Here is a 23,377-nt window from a genome sequence, read left to right as displayed (position 1 = left end):
AAGAGGCAGGGAGGGGGTTGCCTCAGGATTGGGAAAGATTCAAGAAGGGTCTGGAAGCCAAAGTGTGAAGTGCTACCCAGAGAAGAAGCCGGCAGGTCTCTGTAATGGGTGAGGGGTGGGAGTGGTGGGGCCAAGCCAGGAAGTGCTGAAGGTCAGACTGTGAGGGCAACCCAGATACCAGGTCCTCTACCCTCACACTCACCCTTAACAGCTCCTCACTGTGCATCGTGTCACCAGAGCCAGAGCCAAGGTCCAAGCCCCAGCCGAGGCCAGAGCCCTCAGCCTCTGTTCCCACCTGGAAAGAGAAGGAAGTCCCACAGCTTGGTTTCACCTGCCACTCTCCAAAGACAGCCGTGTCACCAAAAGCTTCCCATGTTCTGCAGCCCTGTACCTGATGCTGCCAACTTTCCTTCTGGCCTTTTCTCCCACTGTCCCCTCCAGCTACCCTCCCCCATCACTGCCTCCCGGCTGTGCAGCTGACAGCCAGTCCTCAAGCACACTGTACTCACTCATATCTTCTCAGCCCCCTTTCCTGCCCTTCAAATCCCTACTCATCTTCATGGCCCAGTTCCACCGTTACCTCCTCCAGGAAGCCCCACCACCCCGTTTCTAGGTGGAATTTCTCTCCCCTGTCTGTGTTCCCACCAACCTCTATTGAGGTCTCAATTTGGCCATTGGGCCACCTGACTTGACGCTTAGTTGTGTGTGTGTCTGTGAGTCCCTTTAGACTAGGGTGCCCCCAAGGTCAGCCTAGTCTTGAGACACGTCTAAGTGCCTGGTGTCTGGAGTGAGGCCTGGCACAGAGAAGGAGCTCAGTGCACACTTGCTGAATGCCATCAAATTCCTCCAAAGAACCAAAGGGAATTTCCAAAACACCTTTTTGGTACTTAATTCCCAAGACAGAAACCATGTGAGGCCTAATTCAATCCTTGAACGTGTGTGTGGAGCACCCATTCAGAGGCCCCAAGGAGAAGCTGGGTCAGGGGTTAAAGCTGGGTTTAGGAAGGTCGCACTGGTGTGTGTGTAGGGGTGGGGGAAGGGAGGTGGTGATACGGAGGCAGGAAGACTGTCAGGAGGCTGTTGCCGTTGACTGAGGGATGAGGACGCACTGCACAGCTGGACCCTGGGGATGGCCACTCGAGGACGTTTCCTTGTTTCTCTCTTGGTAATCGGGAATAGGGGGTGCCATTCCCAAGGGTGGGGAACTCTGGGGGAGGAGCAGGTCTGGGGGCATGGTGATGAATACAGTTTGGGATGAGCTGAGTTGGAGGGACCTGTGAGCATTGGAGGTCCAGCATACAAACACAATGTAAATGATTCTGCTCCTGAGTTCACTGAAGGTTCTGGTAGAAGCAAAAGCCCTGAGGTCTGACTGGAAGGCGCTTTGGAGCCAACAGGTCAACTCCTCCTTTGGCTGTATCCCTGGCCCCTGTGACGAGCCTGGGGGGAATCTCACCGTGGGTGCAGCAGGCCCGGCAGGTCCAGGGTGGCTGGGAAGCCCCTCCCCAGCTTCACCCTAAAGAGAACAAGATGGTCAGTGGAGTGCTGTGCGCCCTGTCCCACTGTCCCCTCTCCCGCCTGTAGACACTGTGGGGTGCACAGGCACTGGACACATGTCCCCCGGTCACCTAGCATGCCCCCCGTCAAGGTCCTGCCAAAGCACAGGGGTCCAGGCCCAACTCCGAAGCCGTTCCTGCCGCCCCGCTCCTCCCACCAGCCCTGCAGCCTTTATGGGGTTCCTGTTGCTCTGGGCCTGGCTCCCTGGGACTGTAGGCTCCTGGAGGACAGGTCTGGTGCCTGAATTACATCCGGGTTCCAGTGCCTGGCCTGCAGCTGGTACGTCGGAAATGCTTGCACAGTGTCAGGAACACCCATTTAGAAAGAAAAAGCAGAAAAGAAAATGAGAAAGACTGGTATCCTGGGAGGCTTTTGGCTTAAGAAAGGACCCAGAGAAATGGCAGCTCAGACAAATCAGGTGACGAAAAGGAATGGAAACATGGACAGTGAAATGTCCCCCAGCATATGTGGTGGTATGATCACCCCCCTCTCAGACACCCCTGCTGCCCCCCCCTCTAAACCCTACTGGCACCTGAAGTTCACTGAGGAGATCAGAGCAGAGAGAACTGAAGACACCACCCTCCCCAGACCCCAGCCCTCCTTCCCCACACCCCCACAAGCAGCCTCAAGAGACGCCAGGGCTGGAACACTGTCTGCCCTGTGGGACCGCTTCGGTGCAGCCCTGCAGAAGTGGGAGGGCAGGGAACCAAGGCCCGAGTAGAGACAGAGAGGGTCCCAGAGGCAGCTGGTTGCTGTCTATGGCCAGAGCCAGCTCCCCAGGCAGGACGGCCACAGGACTGGGGCTCCTGGGGCTCACAGCCGAGATTACCACAGGCACATCCCATTGGCAATAGTTTCACATCACCCATTGCTTCAATAGGAGGAACATGTTATTTTTCTGTGGTGACAGACACCAGACAAGCCCTTCCACAAACATCACCTCATTTCATTCTGGCTGCTCCCTCATAGGGCAGTCATCAGCACCCTATTTTACATTTGGAGAAACTGGAAGAAGTGGTAAAGACCTTTCCCAAAATCCTATAACTACTAAGAAGCGAACCCAGGCCAGTGGAGCTCTGAAGCTCCTGTTTGTCCAGTGCTTTCCCAGAAAGAAAATCAGGGGCAGAGTCCAGAGCTGAGACCCAGCACAGCAGAATTGGAAGGACCCTCTGATCACAGGTAGGGAAACCAAGACCTGTGGAAGTCAAGGGACTTGCCCGAGGCCACCAGTCAGTAAGAACAGACTTGGCCGGAACAAAGCCACATGCTGTTTTGTGTTTCTCCGAGACTCAGTTTGCTCCGTTTGAGCTCAGACCTCTTACTGCTTCAGCTAGTCCCTTGATCAGAATTGACTGAACCCCAAGTAACATGCTCAGGGCATTTGATCAAAGCCAACGTGCTCTCCAATATGGTGACAGCAGCAACCTTTTCTCCATTGGGCCCAACTTGTCCTTTTATTCCCACATGTTCTCTTTGAACCTCAAGCAAGATGTGGTTAAAACCTGGGCCATGTTTTTGGGACATGTAACTGCTCAGCTCTGATGACAGTCCCTGGTCCTGAGTAGTGAGCTGGGCATAAGCAGGGGGCTTGCACTGGGCTGGGCATGGTGAGCCCCATGAAAAAAGCACAGTAGGCTCCCCTGCATCCAACAGACAATAGGCTCTCAGTATTTGCCAAGTGACCACTGGGAAGACCTTGGAAACAGAATGACTGCATTTGAACCACATGGACTTTGCTGATCAACTCCTGGCTCACGTCTGAAGATGGGTGGTTGTGGACAGTGCAAAACAGAGGTCGGAAGTCCAGACTCTAAGCCTCTCACCTGTACTTGACTCCTGGGAGCTGTGTGACCTTAAGCAAACCCCTAACCCTCTCTGGGTCTCATAAATAATTCTACATACCTAATTTTTTGAGCATGTACTATGTGCTAGGTAAAGTTTTCCATGTATTAACTCATTCAATCCTTACCTCAACCCAAGAGGTAGATAGATACTATGATCCCCATCTTGTGCGTGAATAAGCTGAGAGAGGTGAAGAAATCTGTCACAGATATGCGGCAGAGCCTGGCTTAGATACCCATCTCACCCACTACTTCGGTGACTCCAAGATTCAAATGACCCCAAAGCTATTCCGGAGTGAGTGCTTTCTTGACTGTCCTTACTGTGCTTTAACCATCTGCTCAGGAATCGAGACATCCATTTCAATTCACTGCAGATTCCTGACACAGGCACTTAGGGATGATCTACCTTCATTAGTCACAGGCCAGGATGAAATATCGTGTGCTTGTCTCTCCTGTTCTCCTTTCTCTATCTCAGTCTCTCTCTCCCCACCAATGCCCTCCTCACTTCTAAGAGCTTTTCAAAAATCCCAGTGTAAAAATCGTAAGTTCCCATGGGGTAAACACCAAAATATATTAGAAACCTACCAACCCCCCAACAGTTGTACCACTTGAGGCCACACTGCTAGTATTTAGGGAGGGCATTTCCTTCTAGGGTTTTTGTGTGTGTCTATTTTTAAACAGTTAAGACCACACAATATACTCAAGTTTATAACCAGCTTTTTTCACTTAACATTATATGGTATTTTTCCCCAACATTAAAAACTCCTAATAACTATAATTTTAAAGCTGTACAATGTTCCATTATTTTAATATACTTTATTCAGTTAAACCCTTATTGTTGACTAATTAAACTGTGTCTGTTGTTTTTTCTAGTATGGACAATACTGGGATTAACATCCTTGTAAACAAAGCCATTTTACATATCTGACTATCTGTGTTAGGATTGATCCCTAGAACAGAAGTTTCTGGGTCAACAATATGTAGTTTTATGGTTTTTCATCTGTGTCCACAAAGAACTCCTCAGAAGCAGTAAACTTGTCAACACTCCCACCAGCACAGCTGGTCTCAGCAGGCCCTCACCAAGCTCCAACTTCTCGAAGCAGTAAACACAAAGGATCCAAGGACAACTGACCCATTTTCTCCAGCAAATCAATTGCTAAAGAAAAAGGAAGGTGGGACAATCACAGACCAAAAAACTTTTGAGACACATCAACTAAATGTAAGGTGTAGATCTTGTTTGGATTCAGATTCAAACTAACTGTAAAAAGGCAAATTTTTTTAACATCTAGGGTATCGGATCATATGAAGTAACCACTGTTAATTTTGTTAGATGGACAATGACATCTATCATTACCATTGATGGATGACACTGTAGCTAAGGGGAAAAAAGTCCCAGATCAACCTTGTAGCAATATGCATTAAAGTATTTATGAACTAAATGACATGGTATTTGGGATTTGTTTCAAAATATTCCAGCCTTCTCCCCTCTGCTCCAAAAAGATGGCCATGGGAGGTGGAAGAGATAAAGTATGATTGGTAAAATGGTGATAATTGTTTAAACTTAGTGATGGGTGTGTCTGTTTTCGGGGCGGTAGTATAGCATTCCAAGTCCTTCTGTGAATTTTTAGGCTTTCCATAATAAACTACTTTTAGAAAGGAAAAGGAGAATGGGCCCTATGTCGAGGTGCACTGCCAGGCAGTACGGCAGCATCCGATGTGGCATCACGGGGAGGTATGGTCCGGGTGCTTTGCATGACCCTTGGGTGAGGGGCAGAAGGGCAGGGCACTTTATTTAGGACGTCACAAGGTGTAAGCTGGGGGCCACAGGCATCACAGCGGGTCGGCGGGGTCCATGCTAGGTGCCTAGCAGGGAGTCTGAGCCCCAGCAGCAGGGGCTCCTCAGCTGGTCTGGCAGTGGACTAGGACAGCTGTATTGGCTTAAGTGTCCAGGGGTCAGTGTGCAGATAGGACTAAACACTGGCGCTCTCACTCTGCTGCCACTCAGTGGTGACAACGAGACTCAGGATGCACCATGCATCAGTGCCACCCGTGGAAGGTGGACACTGGCCTCCCGGCTCCCGGGTTGGGACTGTTCCCCCACACCACACTCTCAGGGAAGCTGCATTAGCTCTGCAGGCCAGCATGCCTCAGTTCAAATCCTGGCTCAGCCTCTCTGAGGCAAGCAACCGCAGGCACATTTCGCTAAGTCTCACACCTGTAAAACGGAGATCATCCCCTTGCACCAGAGAGTAGTGGTGTGAAAAGAATCAGATAAACTTGGAACACAGAGTCCTTAATAAACATCAGCATAAACGGCTTATTTCCTGCCTCTTGACTGTGAATTCCTTGGGGACAGGAACAAGGTCATATTTATCTCTATCTCCAAATGTCTGGATTGAGGCTCTGCGCTGCTGTGCATTGAGTCGATGAGTGATCAATGAATAAATAGACGACTCTAAACAAGGAGACAGTGAGCTTGGTGAGCACCAGGTGCCTGGCAGAAGAGCTCAAGCAATGGGCCTTTGGGTCGCTGGTGTGCCGTCTGGTCCTGCAGCCCTCCCCTCACGGGTCACCCCAGAGCACTGTGATCACTCACATGCCTGCAGCTTGAGTCAAGGCTCTGAACATGTGAGCAACACAGTGTTACTTGGAGCACTGATGTGCCCAAGCTGGTCACCAGTGGGACAGTTTTCTTAAAAATATTAATATCTGAAGAGCAATTTCATTCTCTGACTCACACTGAGGACCATACTGAGGACCAGCTTTAGTTTCCTATTTCTAAAAGACAAAGTTACAGGCCTTAAGTGATGACAACCCTGTGTATGTGTACAGAGCTTCCCAAAGCTTCCGTGACCTGTGTTCTCTGACCTGACACTCAGCCACCCTCTTTTGCAGATGAGGAAATGAGACCCAACGAGAAGAAAGGATTTGCATGAGGTCACACAGGGGCAGCCCAGAAGCACAGACACTCATGCGGGAGGGGCCTTGAAGGCCACACACACACAACCTGAGGCTTCCATTCCCTCTGCACTCCGTGCAATTCTGACAAGCTTTCTCATGACAAACGAGATGGGCCTCTGCATCTTTGGAGAGCTCTGCCAGTTAGGAAGTTCTTGTTTCAATTTGAAGGCAATCTGGGACAGGAAGCTGGGTGCCCTAGATTCTTACCTCTTGCTTTTTCCTCTACAAACTGCAGCTTTCTTGTGTGTTCCCAGGTTGGATGCCCTTCAAATGCCTGAGTTGAGCACTTTGCAAACAAAAACAAAAACCTACCTCTGAACAAGCCGGTGGCAGGCCCCTCCCAGGCCTCTGGCCTGTCTCTCTCCTCTGTAAGACTGGCCACATCAAATCTTCATGCCTCTATGCCACTTACCAGAGTGACCGCCCTTCCAGAAGCCTCTGTGGGTGCAGGGAGGGGCGGCCCCTCAGGGGGAGAGCCACCTGACTCCTCAGCCCCAGCTGCGGTGGGGGGCTCCTCTGTGGTGGCTGCTGCTAAGACTTCTTCATCACCAAGACCCTGAAAAGCAAAACCAATACACGGAATCATGTCACCTCACCCGTGACTCAATGTGCCCACAGCTGCTGGTGAGTTTTGGTGACTTCCATTGCTATGATGCTAGCCCATTGCACAACATTGTCTTACCTACCATCATTACCCCGACACAGTCACAGAAGCACAGACTCATAATCACCTTCTGAAATGTGCATTTCCTCTAGGCCCCCCTCCCCTGTGATGGGGTGCTCAATGCCGCCCTTCTCCCAGGAACCCCTTCCCACTACAGGCCACCCTGAGAAAATTCTTGGGCACAGCTAGGAGGTGGCAGGGCCAGACACAAACCTGATCCCCTGACCTCCTCTGACATGCTGCTTCCTGGCCCTCCAGCTGTGCCCGTCCAGTCGCCTGCTCTAAGGAAGCTGCATGTGCACTGCCTCTGGGCAGGCCAGCACCTGCTGCTGTCTCCTGAGGCTGGCCTCTCTCCCTCCGTGAGCCAGAGAGGGTACTAGGAGACACTTACAGGAGTGACTGCTGCCTCAGGGGGTGCCGTAGGCGTGAGCGGCACCAGTCCAACTGTGGGGACCCAGCCAGCCTCCTTTTCCTCGAAAGTGCTGAGGAGCATTTCTGTTGTAGCTGCTGCTGTTGGCAAACTTTCTTCACTGCCTGAACTCTGAAACGAAACCAGCATGAGGGATCGTGCCACTTCCTTCACACGCTGGTCCAGTGGGAGCGTGACTGCAGGCAGGAACTGCCGGGGCCGTGAGGCGCTGAGCAGAGCAGGCCTTAGCCCACAGCGCCCTGGAGCCCCTGGGACGCACTTCCGGCTCATCGCAGCCATCTCCCAGAGTCCCCTGAATCTGCTTCTGCAGGACCTGGGGCCTCAGCCCGCATCTCTTCAGCAACTAGGAGCTCACCGCCTGCACAGGCAGCCCTTCCAGCTCCACACAGTTAAGTTCTGGTTCCTGCTAAGTCAAGACTTGGCAGAACATGGAGCTGATCCCTGGTTTTCTCCCTGTGACAAGTGCTTTGCTCTTAAAGAAGCAGTGGGGGAGGAGGGAAATGAGGAAGGATGAGGATGAGAGGTGAGGGATGAAGGAGAAGACAGAAGAAGGATAAGGAGGAGGAGGAGGAGGAGGTGATGATGGCGGCCACTTTGTTCATGAAAGTAGGCCATGTAACTGTCAAGTGGCCTAGAGATCTCTGCCCCCTTGTCAGGGTACCCCTGCCCCCCGACAACTGCAAAGGTTCCCCAGACACACCAAGGTGAAAGGCTGGGAGCAAACATGTGGACTGATCTCCAAAGCCAGCGTTGTCGGTGTGTGACGGCCAGGTGACCCCCTCCATTCAGTCACCCAGTAAATACCCACTGAGCACCTGCCATTTACAGCGATGAAGACAGATCAGTGAGTAAGATGCAGGTAACCCCTGTGCTCACAGGGCTCACAGTCTGCTAGGGAGCCAGAAGTGAACTATTTACCAAGTTTATGATTAATTACAATTATAATGAGGCCTTCCAAGGAGAAGGTTGGGGCACCATAAATGTGTCTGATGGGGAGACTCCTCAGTTGGGAATGGCATCTCCTTGACAAAGTGGTGTTTGTGCTGGACTCTGAAGGCTAAGCAGGAGTTGAAGGAGGGGAGCAGGGAGGAGAAGTTTCCAGGCAGAGAGGAGAGGATACAGGAAGATTCTAGAGCAAGAAGGGAAGAGGCACATTCAAGAAACTGACATAAGGTCAGTGAAGCTGGAGGGCCAAGGGCAGGGGGACCCTGGTCGCTGGGGCTGCCTGGGCCAGACCCTGCGAGGCCTTGAGGGCCAGGTGGGAGGGCAGGGCTGAAGCGAGGGCAAGGGGAAGCTCCCTGCAGAGGGCTGCCCCCCATGAGGACTCAGGCAGAGGGTGGAGGGGGCCATGGGCCAGGGCCACGGTGGCCCAGGGGCCGGCACTGGAGAAGGCGAGAAGGAAGAGGCCCATGTTGTGTTTAGGTGGAAAAATCAACCAGACCATGCTTGATGGGATGTGGGAAATAAGGAAGAGAGAAGAGAATCCTGGATTAGGCAACTGGGGAGTGAGAGGCCCGTCCATTCGAGGTGGAAACACAGGAGGAGTGGACATGAGGAGTCTGCGTTTGGAGGTGCTGAGCGTGAAGACCTTGCCGGACGTTCGGTGTCATGACATCATAGGGGCACATGTGCCAGTCACCCTGCATACTTGCACTCTGCCCTCAGGAGCTGGGAACGGTTCTCCACACTGCCTGAGGAGGCCTGATGTGCCCTGGGACTCTGCTAGGGCCTGCCTGCACCCTGACCGCCCATGGCCCTCCGGCAGCCTATGCTTGCACCCAGAAACAGGCCGCAGTGGTGCTGTCCTGCAGTCCCACCCTGGCCCCTGAGCCCTGCTGCTGGGGGTGCGGGCCCCTGTGTCAGCCCAGGGATGCACTCCCACCTCTCCCAACACACGCCTCCCTGGGCCCAGCCCCGACAGGCCAGCTGGGGCTGTCAGCCTGCACAGTCCCCAAGCCTCCAGGGGCTCACCACATGCTTGCCCATGCCTTGGCAACTCCACCCAAGGGAGTATGTGGTCAGAGAGGTGCCTCCTGCCTGGTCAGCTTCCTCTGAATTTGCTGACCAGAATGAGGACTGGGCCTCTGACAAGGGCAGGATCTGCTCCCAGCCATGACCTCAACCTGCCAACACTCCTTACCAGAGTGACCCCTTCTCTAGGGTCCTGGGTGGACATGGAGAGAGTCAGTCCCCCGGCGGGCACACTGCCAGCCTCTGCTTCCCCATCAGTCCTGATGGGCACCTTGGCCTCCCAGGCTGCTGTCACTCCTGAACCTTCTTCAGCGTCTGAACCCTGAACAGCAAGACACCACAAGCAACCACAAGTGACCAGCTGCAGTATGGCTGGAGGGGCAGACAGCTGGTGTCCCTTCCACACCTGCATCCTGTCGCTCCCTCACTTTCAAGGTGCTGTATATCCAGACCTTACCTTATAGCATGGCCTTGATTGTGACACCTTGCATGCCACCCCAGGTGCCAGCCCCCTGCTCCTGCCGCCACCCTGCTTCTCCTCCCTGCCAACCCCACTGACACGGGCTCCCCAGCAGTCCCTGCCATCTCTCTCCCACCTCTCCCAAGGGTGGAGCTTCCACTGAGTGACCATATTGTGGTCTGGCACAAAACCCAGGTCCTCAGAATGTTGTTGAAGGGGCTGGCTGGCCTCACTGGCCACTTCCTGGCCTCAGTCTCCCGGCTCAGTGCCCCCTGCCTTCCGCCTCTCTCACATCCCTAAGACTGACCTCCTCCAGATCACCAACTGTGACAGATCCAGGGGACTTTTTTCAGGCCTGCACACACTGGGACTCCAGGCAGGACCTGACATCACTGACCACACCCAGAGGGAGCCAGTACCACCCCTCACCCCCCAGACCTCAACACAGCCTCCGAGCCCGAGCCCTGCCTCCAGCCTTGCTTCCCCCATCCTTTCTCCACTTAAAGTCCTACTCTGACTGTGTCTCTTCCTGCTCTAACGCCTTCCAGTGACTCCCCGGTCAGAGAGGCCTCTCCAGGCACATCTCTGGTCTCTCCTTGCTCTCCCTGACCCCGCAGCCATGCAGCTCTTGTTCAGGGCGTTGTATGTTCACACTGACACCTCCAGGTCTTGCTCCCGCTGGCCCACCTCCGGGAACAGCTGCCCCACTCCATCTGCTAGGCCACTTGCAGGCACTCCCTTAGTCCCACCTGAAGCATCCTTTCCCCAGTAAGGCTCCTGACACCTGAGTCTGGGCTCTGGGCCCCTTTTTGGTTCTCTCAGAGCACTGGTCTCCTCCCACTGCACCTCTTAGCACTCTGCCCCCAGGAACTGGGTCTGTCCTATTTACCTAGTGCCTGGCACAGCATGGCACTCCACAGCCATCTGCTGAATGAGTCATAGATGCCTCAACTTCCAAACCAGCTTCTACTTAGGCCTGGCCCCACAAGGCTTTGCTGTACACTTTGCAGACAGATGAGGAAGGCCAGTGACTAGTCCCACCCCGAGGTGCACACCCTCTCCTGGAAGTGAGTAACGTGGAGCGTGAACTCCAGCTGCTTACCAGAGTGACCCCTTCTCCAGGGTGCTGGGCAGACGAGGAGAGGGTGAGCCCTCCGGTGGACACACTGCCTGCCTCTGCTTCCCCAGCAGTGCTGACGGGCACCTCAGCCTCCCAGGCTGCTACTGTTGCTGACAGTCCTTCTTCAGTATGTGGACTCTGAAACACAGTCATCACAGGGAACCATGGCCCTGGTCAGCGTGCCTGTGGTCGCAGAGAAACCTGCCCACAGCCCTCTAGCAGCTTGCACTGCTGCAGCTTCTTCTCTTAAAGCGCTTGGTTATTTATGACTTCAGCCCAGCCCCATAACAGTCTCAGAATCACAGAATCCAGGGACAGTAGCAACTGCAAGGCACCCATGGCTCCGTTTGATTCCAAGCGTCTGTGTGCACCAACCACAGACCAGAGGACCACTTCCTTCTGAGTCAGCCTGCCCAGCCCCAGACACTTCCATTCAGACACCACTGCCTCCTGTGACCTCCCCTGTGTGCCATCCAGAAGCCATAAGAACGAGTCGAATAATACACAAAGAACTCATATGCCTCAACACCAAAACAAATAATCCAATTAAAAAATGATGGGCAGAGGACCTGAATAGACATTTCTCCAAAGAAGAAATACATGTGGCCAGGCTCATTAAAAGATGCCCCACATCACTAGTCATCAGGGAAATGCAAATCAAAACCACAATGAGGTATCACCTTGCACCAGTAAGAATGACCACAATCCAAAAAACAAGAAATAACAAGTGTTGGCAAGGATGTGGAGAAATGGGTACCCTCCTACACTGTTGGTGGGAATGTCAATTGGAAAGCAGTAGGGAGGTTCCTCAAAAAAACTAAAAAGAGAAGTATCATTTGACCCAGTAATTCCATTTCTAAGAATTTACCTGAGTAAAACAAAATCCCTTATTTAAAAAGATAAAGCACCTCTATGTTTATTGCTGCATTAGTTACAATAGCCAAAACATGGAAGCTACCTAAGGGTCCATCAGTAGATGAATAGATAAAGCACTGGTACATATACACAATGGAATACTATTCAGACATTTAAAAAAAATTCTGCCATTTGCAACAACATGGATAGATTTAAAGGGTATTATGCTCAGTGAAATAAGCCAGGTAGAGAAAGACAAATATCATATGATTTTGCTTATTTGTGGAAAATAAAAACAAAGTAAAACAGAAGGAACGAAACAGCCGTGGACTCAGACACTAAAAAGTGACTAGTGGTTACCAAAGGGGAGGGATGGGATGGGTGGACTAGGTCTTATCTCATTTTTTTCTTAAATTTTGTTTTACGGGGTTTTTTTTCCAGAAAGTAATTCCTTTGGATACTAAAAATACTAAGTGATCAAAGTTAGATTTTCTTGTGCTGGACTTCTCAGAGCCTACAGTAAGGAGGATATACAGCAGAACATTTCCCAAACTTATTTGACCCCTGAACCCTTTTTTCATATATTAAGTCCTTGCAGAATTATTGTTCCAAAAAAACAGACAAGATGCTGTGACAGATTTTTAAATGAGGCTCTTTCTGACTCAGCTTCAGCTAAAGTCCCAACAGCCTTTACTATTAAGTAAAATTAATTAATTAATTGTACAATTAATCCAATTCCACAGGCATCAGGTAACCACCACACGACAAAAGAAGCAACCGGACCACTTCTGTGGGACGGGCTAAGAGACAGTGAAATGCAATCAGTTCCACCAGCATCAGCCCATCACGAGCCTCCAGGCTATAGAAGAAACAGTAAAGAATTCATTCTGGGGGGTGGGCATAAGAATTCCTTTGGGAAGAATTTTCAGTGAGCTGTGGTTTTCCCCTTCCCTTCTCCTCACTACAAATCATTTAGTGAGTTGAATGTGTGTATTCTTTGGAGTTTAGAAGACAAAGGACCTGGATTTTCGATATTATGCTGGACTGGACTTTAAAAATACCTGTGAAAATAGGCTGTTATCAGATAGTGACTGGGAGGGTAGGAGAAGGAATTAATTTTCATCCCAGGATAACGAAAAGAATGACCTGATTCTGCGGGTTTTTAGCAGAGGCAGTTGTGAGAAAAATACATTTCCTTTACTTTGGCACCCTACTGTGTCCAGAATTTTAAAAACTGGCTTTGCAGGTTTAAAAGCCAATTACCAACAGTAGAGAGGACATGCAAGCAGTTAATCTGATTCTGTCTTGAAGGGGCACAAAGGGTGGAGGAGGCCGGGTATCTTCACCATTCAGCAGGAAGGAGGGGGAACCGTGGTGGGGGCCCCGTATTCATCCCAGGCAGGTGTGGGGACCAGTGAGCTCTGCATCGCCTCCCCTGTTCCCGTGCATCCCTCAGAGGCTCTGGGGCCCTGGGACTCTGGCTTCCTCTGTGCCAGCAGGAGGGAGGCAGTCTCCCAGACATTCACCTAAATCCCTGTGGTTCTCTACGGTGCCCAATAAGTCACCAGCGAGTCTGAAATGAGCAAATGAAATTTCCCATTCACTCACCTCTTCGGTGACATGGAGGAAAGTCCCATCTCCTGAGCCCGTGTCTGTAATAGGAGCACCATCCATAGTAGGAACTCCCTCCAGTGTGTCATTCAGGATCTCACCAGACCCTAAGGAAGCGGGCATTCTGCAATTAATAACTGCATTTTTCAGTCTTGAAAAAGAATGAGGTATCCCTTCATCTACTGACTTGAAAAGATGTCCATACACAGGATTAAGAGGAAACACAACCAAGTTGCATGGAACTGACTCTGAATGGCGGTATAACATGGCGTTTTCCACCGCAGGCCCTGGCACCAGGTGCTGGGCAGGACCCCTGCTTCGCCACTTACTAGTAACATGACCTGCAGCGAGTTGTTTAACCTGTGCTTCAGGTTCCTCAGTATAAACTGGGAACAACAATACCTATCTCATTGGGTTGTTGTGAGGATTATGTGCTACAAGGATTAAAGATGTTAATGCAAGAAAAGCAGGAAGACTGCTCCTGGCATATAGTCAGCAACTGATAAATGTTCGTCAGTATGGTTCCATATGTGTAAAAGGAAAAAAACTGTATATGAATATACATGCTTTGTTACCATTATATATATAAATATCACCATCCTTATATAATTATCATATAAAATGTAACATATAGATATATATGTATGTGTGTGTGTGTGTGTGTGTGTGTGTGTGTGCAGATAGGCTGCACACACTTGGTTTAATCCTGGTTTCTCCAGAAGATAGGAGAGAAAACTACTATTTTTAGGTTCATACAACTCTGCATTGATTGAACCGTTACCACAAGCACATAGTTCTTTTGTAATATTAAAATACAAATGGAGTCCTAAGAGCAAAGAAAAAGAAATTATACTGACATGAATGCATACCTGTTATAGGCTGAGACCCTGGCTAAACATGTCCCATGCACCCCCTCAGTTAATCCTCCTGCTAGTCCATCTGTCCTACCTACAAGGACCTTCCCACCGCCTCACAGCTGGTGGGAGGAGCCAGGAGAGGAATCCCACGGTTTCAGTCTCCCCACTATCACCCATGACAGCAGGCGTGCCCTGTTCTGATCCGGGACATTATTAACTCCACTCTGCAGAGGAGGAACAAGGTCCCACAAAGAGTAAGTGGTTGGGAATGGCCCTGAAACCAGGTCGGCCTGTCCCCGTGCCGGGCGTTTCCACCATGTGGTGTTCACGCAGTCCCTTCGTAAGAATGTCGTCAGGGATGGTGCTGAACTATTCCACCCTGCCTCCACCCCCGCCGCCCGCCGCCAGCCCCCCACCGCCCCGCATCACCACGCTCTCGTCCTCCCTGCCGTGACCACCAGGGGGCGCGTGCAAGCAGCCATCCGGTCCCCAGGCAGGGGCATTCCTCTCTCACGCCCTGAGGCCCTCCAAGGACGGAGGTGGGGGTGAGGTGGCCAAGGTGGTGTCAGGGAAGCTTGAAATACAATTATTAGGAGGCTTTCTCTAGCCAGGGAGGGGCTTCGGGGTCCAGGTCCCTTTCTCCTCACCATCTGATCTGTCTACCCAGACAGATGAGCAGGAACATTTCAGCCAGCTCCACTGTTCCTGTTTAGCTTCTTGCCTGCCAGAGGAGTCGGGATGACCCGAGGGAACAGGCGAGCTGTGCTGGGATCTGGGTCCCGGTCAACACTTGGCTCCCACCCTTTGCACTAGGAGAGACCCCCGCCCGGGCCCTGCAGCCTGCCGGCTCCTTGCCCCTCCTCGGAGATCCTAATTGCACCCAGGAGAACAGCATTCACGATTCATAAACCGCTTCCACATCTGCGGCTGTGTTCAATCCTCTCATCCACGGGGAGGCCGGGATTGTGAACATTCCCAGGGGACAGTTAAAGAATCTAAAGCTTGGAAATGTTCAGCAACTTGCCCTGGGCTTAACAGCAAATGAGGTGGCTTGAGCAGGGCTTCCACCCCAGCTGTCTGCGCTCACCCTGAGGCCTCTCCACAGCAACACCCGACCCCCTGGGTGTATTATGACTTTACCGAGTTATTATACATTTTTTTCACTCAGTCCTGCACACCTTCTGTCACCCACAGACCTTCCAAATTTAGTTGTTAAAATAACATTCATTTACTGATGTCAAAATACTGATAAAATACTAATGGCAGAAGTAAAAAGAATGAGACATATGAATGTAGATTTGTAAAATACAGAAGCACAAAAAAGAGAATAAAAAATCATCAGAATCCTACCACCCGGAGATAATTACTCATAGCATTTTGTTGTATATTATTCTAACGCACATATGCACCCCGCTCTATGTGGTTTTATGTTGATATAAATAACATTCAAAATTATGGTCATTGCACACACATGGTTTTGAAATCTCTTTTCTTCGTGGACTGTGTCCTTGGGTCGTTAAGTCTTCGGCATCACTAATTTCAGGTCTACATATGAATGAAACACAATTTTCCCAGCCAGTCCATACTGTGGGTAGTCTGGGTTGTTTTTTGACCTCACACCTAAATCTCGGTGCTCTGGCATTGGCTGTGACCTCCATCTGAAATGGTGTCTCCCCTGATAAAGGGCAGAAAATGCAGGCCAATCTCAGGCCTTGGGCAAGCGTTAAGCTGCAGCCTGTGGATCACATCAGATCCTGGGCTTTTGTCAGTGCTGCTCTGCATGGCTTGGGGAACGGCAGGCAGGGGCCAGAGCCCTGGATGGGGAGCCAGGAGGCCAGCACTCACCCCAGGGCCTGCCACTGACTTGCGGGGTGCCTGCCCCCCTCTGGCCTCATTTCCCATGTGTGCTACCCAGGAGTTTGGATGACCTGATCTGATCCTCTGAGAGTCAGGGAGTTTGTGGCTGAGGCTGGAAAGTGTGGGGATTCTGGAGTCAGGCCTGGGAGCTGGATGAGTCCCACCACTCACTAGCTATGTGATTATGGGCATATCACTTAACCTTTTAACGTCAGATTTTCCGTTTGTAAAATACTAGCTAATAATAGCAGCTTGGGCTTTGTCTGGACTGAAGATGAAGTATGTAAATACTTGGCACACAGTAGGTTTTTAATAAGTAGCAACAATTATTACAAGCTTTTCTGTTGAACCTCAGGACCTCCTGGAGGGTGGAGTCTGGGGGTTAAAAGTTTAAATGTAGCTCTGCCATTTACAGAGATTTGGTTGGATAAGTAACTTCTCTATGATTTAATTTCCCCATCTGGTCTATAAAATGAGGATGATTATAATTCCTTCCTCAAAGGGCTGAGGGGATGAAACTGAGATGCTCTATGTCCCACTCATCACCCAGGCTGGGGTCATAGTAATCATCCAGTAAAAGGTCACAGCATATGAAGGTGCATCGGAGACTCGCCTTGTTCAGGGCTGCTGTGGAGGATAACGCTCAGGTTAGTGGTTTCCAGGGTCCCCTCAGGTACAGGCTCACCAGAAAGTTCTGCATCCTCAGAGGAAGGGAACGGAGTTGGAGGTGTGCTTATGGGTTCAACTCTTGCTTCTTTAGACTGAAGGGAGGAAAAACGAGACCCAAAAGGATTTATTTGGCAGGAAAGCACACAAAATGGCAGTGAGTATCATTGGAGAAAATATATCCATGAAGTGCTGAATAAACCCAGAGAAAACCTTGCCTATCACGTACCTGGACAATCACTGAACTTCCCAAGGCCTGAAAAAGGTGCTAGGGGTCATTAAATTCTGTTCAGTTTATAGCAAGACTTTGCTAATCTCAGCTGAAGTTCTCTGAGCACAAGGACCACATTTCTGGGATCCCTACATTCTAGGCCAAAACAGAGGAGGTGCTCAATAAAGATCTGTTGGATGCAGGAATGAATGAGTGAATGAATGAATGAACAAATGAATGAACCTGGCTGTATCCATAAATGCCATATAAATCCAATCTAAGATGTGCAATGAACACCTTTAAAATGTAAGGTGGGTGTGATTTCCATCTAAGGAAACTCCTGGATCTGTGTAGCTTTTTCCAGGGCCAGTCAGTATCTTAACCACCTTTACCAACTAGAGAAAAATGAACAAACAAAAAAACCCAACAGTGGAAAATACAAAGCAATTCAGAGATCCAGGCAGAAATCCTGACGGGGGCCACAAAGGTCATGGCATCACAGCCAGACCCAGGAACAGACCAGCTCCTGAGCCCAGGGCTTGTTGATATTCAAAAAGTCTCATCGCTTCTGAGCTCAAGGGGTTGAGAGTGCATGGAAGGGTCCTGCTGATCAGTGTTGGACCTGTGATATGAACAAGAAATCACTAGGACATTAAGACCTTAGAGTTCACTGGTTATTGCAGCATCACTTACCTATCCTAACAGAAGTTATTTTCTTAATGTCAGAATCCAGTATACAGATAATGTTAGGTCCATCAGAACAAAGGAGATTCTTATGAGTCCCATAATTTAAGATTTAATGGTTCAGTTCTTATAATCAAACTTAGGGCAAATCCCAGCTCTCTGCTTACCTATGTTATATTGGGCAAGTCATGTAACCTTAGTTTCCTCCTCTGTAAAACAGGATGGTAATAACCACTCACAGAGTAGAAAATGCAAGGAGGGGCTTAGCACAGGGCCAGGCCCACAGTCTGAGCACATAAATGGTAGCTATCAACATCACCGGTTTGAGAAAGACCACCATCTGGATAGTCGTTTTCTCTGTGTGTTGGTCTTAGGGGTGATTGTTTTATCTTTTTGGCTCATTTGCATTTGCTGTTTTTTTTCAATAATGAACTATTGATATACTAAAATTAAAGATATATTTATTGTACTGTAAAATCTCCAGGGTGGAGACAGGAATGGAAGGCTTCAAAGAGTTGAGCCTTAAAGAATGAGCAGAGTTTTAGAAAACAAGGGTGGAGGGAGAAATGACACAGCATTGTCAGGGCCTGTCACCTGAGCTTGGCAAGCAAGGGTTTGGGGAGGGAAGCAGGGGGACAGAGCCAGGCGAGGCAGAGAGGTGTGGGCAGGTGTGCACTTTGGGGAGTCCACCCTAGTGCCAATAGGAGTGTGGATTTGTGGTTTGAGAGCTGAAGTTTAGGCCAAGAGACTAGAAGGCTGCCCTCCAGAGGCCCAGTGAAGCAGGGACCAGGGCACTGTAGGAAGAGCAGAGCAGGCCCCACGGCAGGCAAAGCTGTGCAGGAGGCCAGGTAGGACATCTTGATAGGTCCCAGCTGCCTGGTGCCCTTGCAGCGTGGCAAGGACCCCTGCCCAGGCAGGTCCTCCTCTCCCTTTGAGGAAGGGGCTGGGAGGAAGGCACTCAGCCAGGGTTCCCTGACGGTGTCTATGAAGCCTGCAGTAAAGCTGCTGTGGCTGGAAGCAGAGTTGCTGTATGAAGGACTTGGATTTTGGGGCAAGGCCAGGAGGGCAGGTGAGGGTGCGGGAAACACAGGGCAGCAAGGGGATGGCGAGCTGAGCTCTGTAACTCAAGGGGGCAAAGTCTGAGTTAACAAATTCACTGACTCTAGCCTGCCAACCCCAGACCTCTCCCAACAAGACAGCTGCAAACCCCTATTCAAGGGCAGAACGCAGATGTGGTCAGGGCAGGCGTCCCGCCTCCACAGCTGGCTGGTGGTTGTCAGGGGTTAGGGTGGGCCGGAGACCCACGTGGCCTGTGACAAAATAGGAATGTTGAGTCTTAAGACTTTTTTATTAGAAGTGTAGTGATTTGCTGAGCCTCATTCACACAATCAGATTTATTCATTCAACACGTATTTCCTGAGGCTCTGCTGTGTGCCAGGTCCCTGGCTGATTCCCCTGGGTACAGAAATGAATACGTAAGACAAGGTGCCTGCCCTTAAACTGTGGACTATGGAGAAACACAGACCCAGTCTAACTGTGACTGAGCGTGACATGCGGGCTAGCAGAAGGAGAGCCAAGTGCGAGGAAGGAAATGTAGCAGCGGCCTCCAACCAGGGCTGTGGGCTCGATCCTGAAGGGTCAGTAAGAGCTGGCCAGGCAGGGACGAGAGGGGGAAGGGCTGTCAACTGCAGGAGCCAAGGCATGGTGGGGGCATGAACAGTCTTGGTGTGTTCCGGAACCTGTGAGCACTCGGGTTTGGCTGGAAGAGAGGTCCTGGTGGCTCAGAATCACCTGCAGAGCTTTTCTAAGTACAGACTGTTGGACCTCACTCCAGACCTACTAAATCTGAGAGCCCCTGTATGCAGCCTGGGCAAGAGTCTTTTTTAAAAGATTCTCCCACCACTGCCCCACCATGTGACTTGGATGCACAACCAGGGCTGAGAACCACCAGGATACTAATTCTAATTCAGCATAAGATAGAATTTTCCAGAAATGGGAAGATGTGTCAGCAGTAGCAGATTTAGCTGGAGGAAAAAGTGGGTAGCAGGGAGTCTTACCCTAAATGGGGCAGGAGGTGAGGAAGGCTGGCTTTTTAAGTCCCTGACCTCTCAGACAGTGTATGATTTAGATCTCTGGTCATGGCTTGTGTCTTGGAGGGTGGCAGGCTGGAAAGGGTGAGGACAGAGAAGTGAGATTCATTCCAAGAGAGAAGCCAGACGGAGAGCGGAGGAGACATCTGAGAGAAGAGGGAAAGTCCCCCATTCCAGAGGGGTGGCCGCGGACAGGAGCCACAGAGAACTTCCAGGAGACAGGGAAAGGGGGGAAGGCCCCAGTGCTGGGTGCTGGGACTGACAGCATGGTGGCCCCAGGCAGGAGACCTGGCTCTGCCACCTCCAGGATGGATAGTCCTGGGGACAAAGCTCTTTACTCCTCCATGCCTCAGTGGGAATGAATGGAAAACATGGCCCTGCAAAGGAAGTGTGTGCTCTGCAGGGGCAATGCTGGGAGCCCACAGAAGGTCAGTGGCAGGACCCACAGCTCTGGGACCCCCAGGCCCAGAGCCCAGCCCAAGGGGAATCCTCCTAAGGACTGAGAGTAGCCCCAGGGGTCTGGCATGCCTGCAGCCCCAGTCACCAGCCAACCAAGAAGCAGGTGACAGGAAAGGGCCCTAAGAGGAACAGGTACTCCAACACATCACCTCCCTAAACCTCACAATAAACCTATCAGTCAATAGTAGCCGCAGCAGAAAACATTCCCGAGCAGCTGCTGCCGGCCAAGGCCTGCAGGCATTTCACAGGGGCCACCTGACTCATGCTAACCCTATATGGCAGGCATGCTCCATTTTAACCCAGGAGGAAACTGAGACTGGAGAGGTCACGTTACTGACTCACCACCAACACCAGTAAGTGGCAGAGCTGAACTCACACTTGGTGGGACTTTGATCTTACCAGGTATTTTAAAGCCACTGAGGAGAGTGGGATTGGGCACCCTTGAGCCACCAGGTCCATTAGGTCACTGTGAGGATTTACTCCTTACCCCTCCTGGCTGTGGCATGCTCCCACGTCCACCCTGCTCTGCAGTATGAGGTCCAGGGGAGGAGACCCGGGCTTGGGTCACCACCGTACGACCCTGGCAAAGCCACCCAGCCCTCCTGAGTGTCTGCTGCCATCTCTCTTGTGAGACTGTTGCAATGATTGAGTTAAGTCATATATGCAGAAGCACACAGTGGGTATCAAGAAATGCTGGTCCTCTTCCTTCTCTGTTTCTCTACCTCTGTTCAGAGCTCACTGGTTCCAGTGTCCCTTCCACCAGAAAGCCCTCCCTGCCCAGCCCTATGATCACCTCATGCTCTCAAACCCTGCTCCCCTTTCTGTCCCTCTCCCAGGACCAACTTTCTCGGCATCTCTGCATGAGTTGGCCTTCCTCCTAGCTGTGAACTGGTGCGCTGGGGGATAGCATCAGACCAGAAGGCCCGGGCGACCACCACCCTGCACCCCACTATACGAGCCCTGGACATGCCAGTGGTATGGCCAAAGGCTGTGGCACACGGATCGCAAACCATCATGCCTAGGCAAGCACCTTGGACCCTCAACTCTTCCATCCCAGCTGCCCAAGAATTGGCTGCAGTCCTGGGGATGGACCTCTGAAACACCACCTGGGCCAGAAGTACAGGGTCATGGCCTGAACACTGGATGGGGTGTCAGGGGGCCTTCCTTACCTCTCAGCTCTGCCCAGATACCCTAGAGCCAGTCTTTTCCCCTCTCTGGGCCTTAGTTTGCCCACCTGTATGTACAAAGGGAAGTTTTCAGTACAGACAGAGGTGAACTTTACACACTCTCCACACTAACAGACTGTGGTCCTATTCTCACCTACACACACCTCTGTCACTGGAGGTCTATAATTTATAGCCTCTGCCTTATTTCCATCTCTCACTTTCTTCCATCAGAGATGAGTTTATAGAGTTATAGAGTGAGTAAGACCAGTCGAGGAGATTGCTGGGGCTTCTGTGTTCAATGACTCAGACACTGCTGGTGGTTTTCATTAAAAAATGGGCTCTTGCTGTCTGCATGGTCTGACTCAGTGCTTTCAAAACCACTTGCTTGTCTTGGCCCCAGGGCACATTCCCAGGAGGGAGGAAGCCTGTGCCAGCAGGAGGAAGCCTGTGCCAGCAGGAGGATGGCTGCCTCGCCCATGAGGCTGGACAGACAGTCCCGGGGGAACTCTGCATCTCACAGAAGTGGAGCCCTGACCTCTTTCTTACAGTCAGAGCCCCTAGCCAATGTGACAACCACCACCATTTGGGGCCACTTCCTTGTACCAAGGCACTGGGCTGAGACCTGACCCTGTACTCCCTCATCTGACCCTCAAATAGGACCCTGAGATAGGACTCAGATTACCACTTCATGAACAAGGAGCTGAGGCTCAGAGAGGGGAAGTTACCTGAGCTCACTGAGCTGGGAGGCCATATCGCACAACATTTGCATTTGGAGAATCTCCGGAGGTAAGTGGCATTCCAGTGCACCGGGGATTTTGCAAAATGCTGCTTGGCCAATACTTTTCTAACTTCCCCAGATGAGCCAGTGGTTGAAGTCACAGATCCCAGAACAGAGACGTCAGACCTGGGGCTATGGGCTCTCACCATGGATGCTCAGCCCCTGAAAGTTGGCCAAGTGGATACTGTGCAGCAGCCAGTACTCACCGGGGCTTGAGTGTAGGTGACGGCTTCTATGATCTCAGCTACTCCATCTGTCTCCTGAAGCCCACTGGTCTCTCCTGATGCCTGTGTGGAGACAGATCATACCAACCATAAGGGGAGTAGTTACAGTTGGGAAAGTCACAAACTCTCTGTGTGTGTATGTGTGTCTAAGAGAAAGAAAGAGACGGACAGAGACAGGGAGTGGGATTAAGGGCTGAGCACACACACAGGGCATATATTAGCTATTTTGTTTCCTTCCACATTTTATTGCTCAAACAAAAACCTACAATCCATGTACCATCTCTCTAATATACCTGCATTCATTTCATCCGGGTTCCCCTCAATCCCCGTCAAAGGGCGCGCTCCCAATCTCTGCATGGCTGTCACGGGAATTCTGTGTTGGGAACTGTTACATATAAAGGATGTCTTCCTGATCTCCATAATTAGCCCTCTAATGGCAGCCAAGGAGCCCGTGTGCCACGATTGTGTAAACAATCCCTTATTCTTGGCTTCTTGCACTGTTTCTACCTTTCCAGCAATGCAGAGATAAAGGAATGAATACACATAAGCCTTCCCTTCTCTCAGCTTTATAGGAACGTCAGGCCAGGATCGTAGCCTCAGGGAGTGCAAACATTCTTAGAGAGCTGAATTCTGCCTCCGAAAGACTTTCCAACTACTTCAGTGCTTTTTACTAAATGAATGCAATCAACTTGTATTTTGTTTTGGGGCTGACACCACCAGAGAGGAACACAATTTCCAGGAAAATGCCATGCTCTGCCTGCCTCTGACTTTCTGCATGGCGCGATGGCGTCTGCCTGGAATGGCCTTCCTGCAACTGGGTAACTTGCGCTTGTCAGTGATCGGGCATCAGCTCCGTGACCTACTCTGGTTCCTCCTCTTTCACCTTCTTGCCCCCACCCAACCCATATGTAGAGT

General features: G+C 50.9%; 1 protein-coding gene across 2 annotated transcripts in view; it reads right to left on the bottom strand.

Moving 5' to 3' along the window:
• The window catches only part of COL15A1 (collagen type XV alpha 1 chain), a 97,552-nt gene that overhangs the window by 37,283 nt on the left and 36,892 nt on the right, over positions 1-23,377 (bottom strand). For both annotated transcript variants that reach the window (XM_036888411.2, XM_036888412.2), the window contains 9 exons: positions 22,445-22,525; positions 16,798-16,945; positions 13,468-13,577; positions 10,987-11,142; positions 9,594-9,746; positions 7,415-7,564; positions 6,772-6,915; positions 1,457-1,516; positions 203-295 (listed from right to left, as the gene is read on the bottom strand). In XM_036888411.2, the coding sequence (XP_036744306.2) occupies positions 203-295; positions 1,457-1,516; positions 6,772-6,915; positions 7,415-7,564; positions 9,594-9,746; positions 10,987-11,142; positions 13,468-13,577; positions 16,798-16,945; positions 22,445-22,525 (1,095 nt within the window). The remainder of the gene's footprint in view (positions 1-202; positions 296-1,456; positions 1,517-6,771; positions 6,916-7,414; positions 7,565-9,593; positions 9,747-10,986; positions 11,143-13,467; positions 13,578-16,797; positions 16,946-22,444; positions 22,526-23,377) is intronic.

This window comes from Manis pentadactyla, chromosome 3, assembly GCF_030020395.1.
Source record: "Manis pentadactyla isolate mManPen7 chromosome 3, mManPen7.hap1, whole genome shotgun sequence".
NCBI classification, from domain to species: Eukaryota; Metazoa; Chordata; class Mammalia; order Pholidota; family Manidae; genus Manis; species Manis pentadactyla.
The sequence above is the reverse complement of the archived record's forward strand: the minus strand, read 5'-3'. Positions and strand labels throughout refer to the sequence as shown.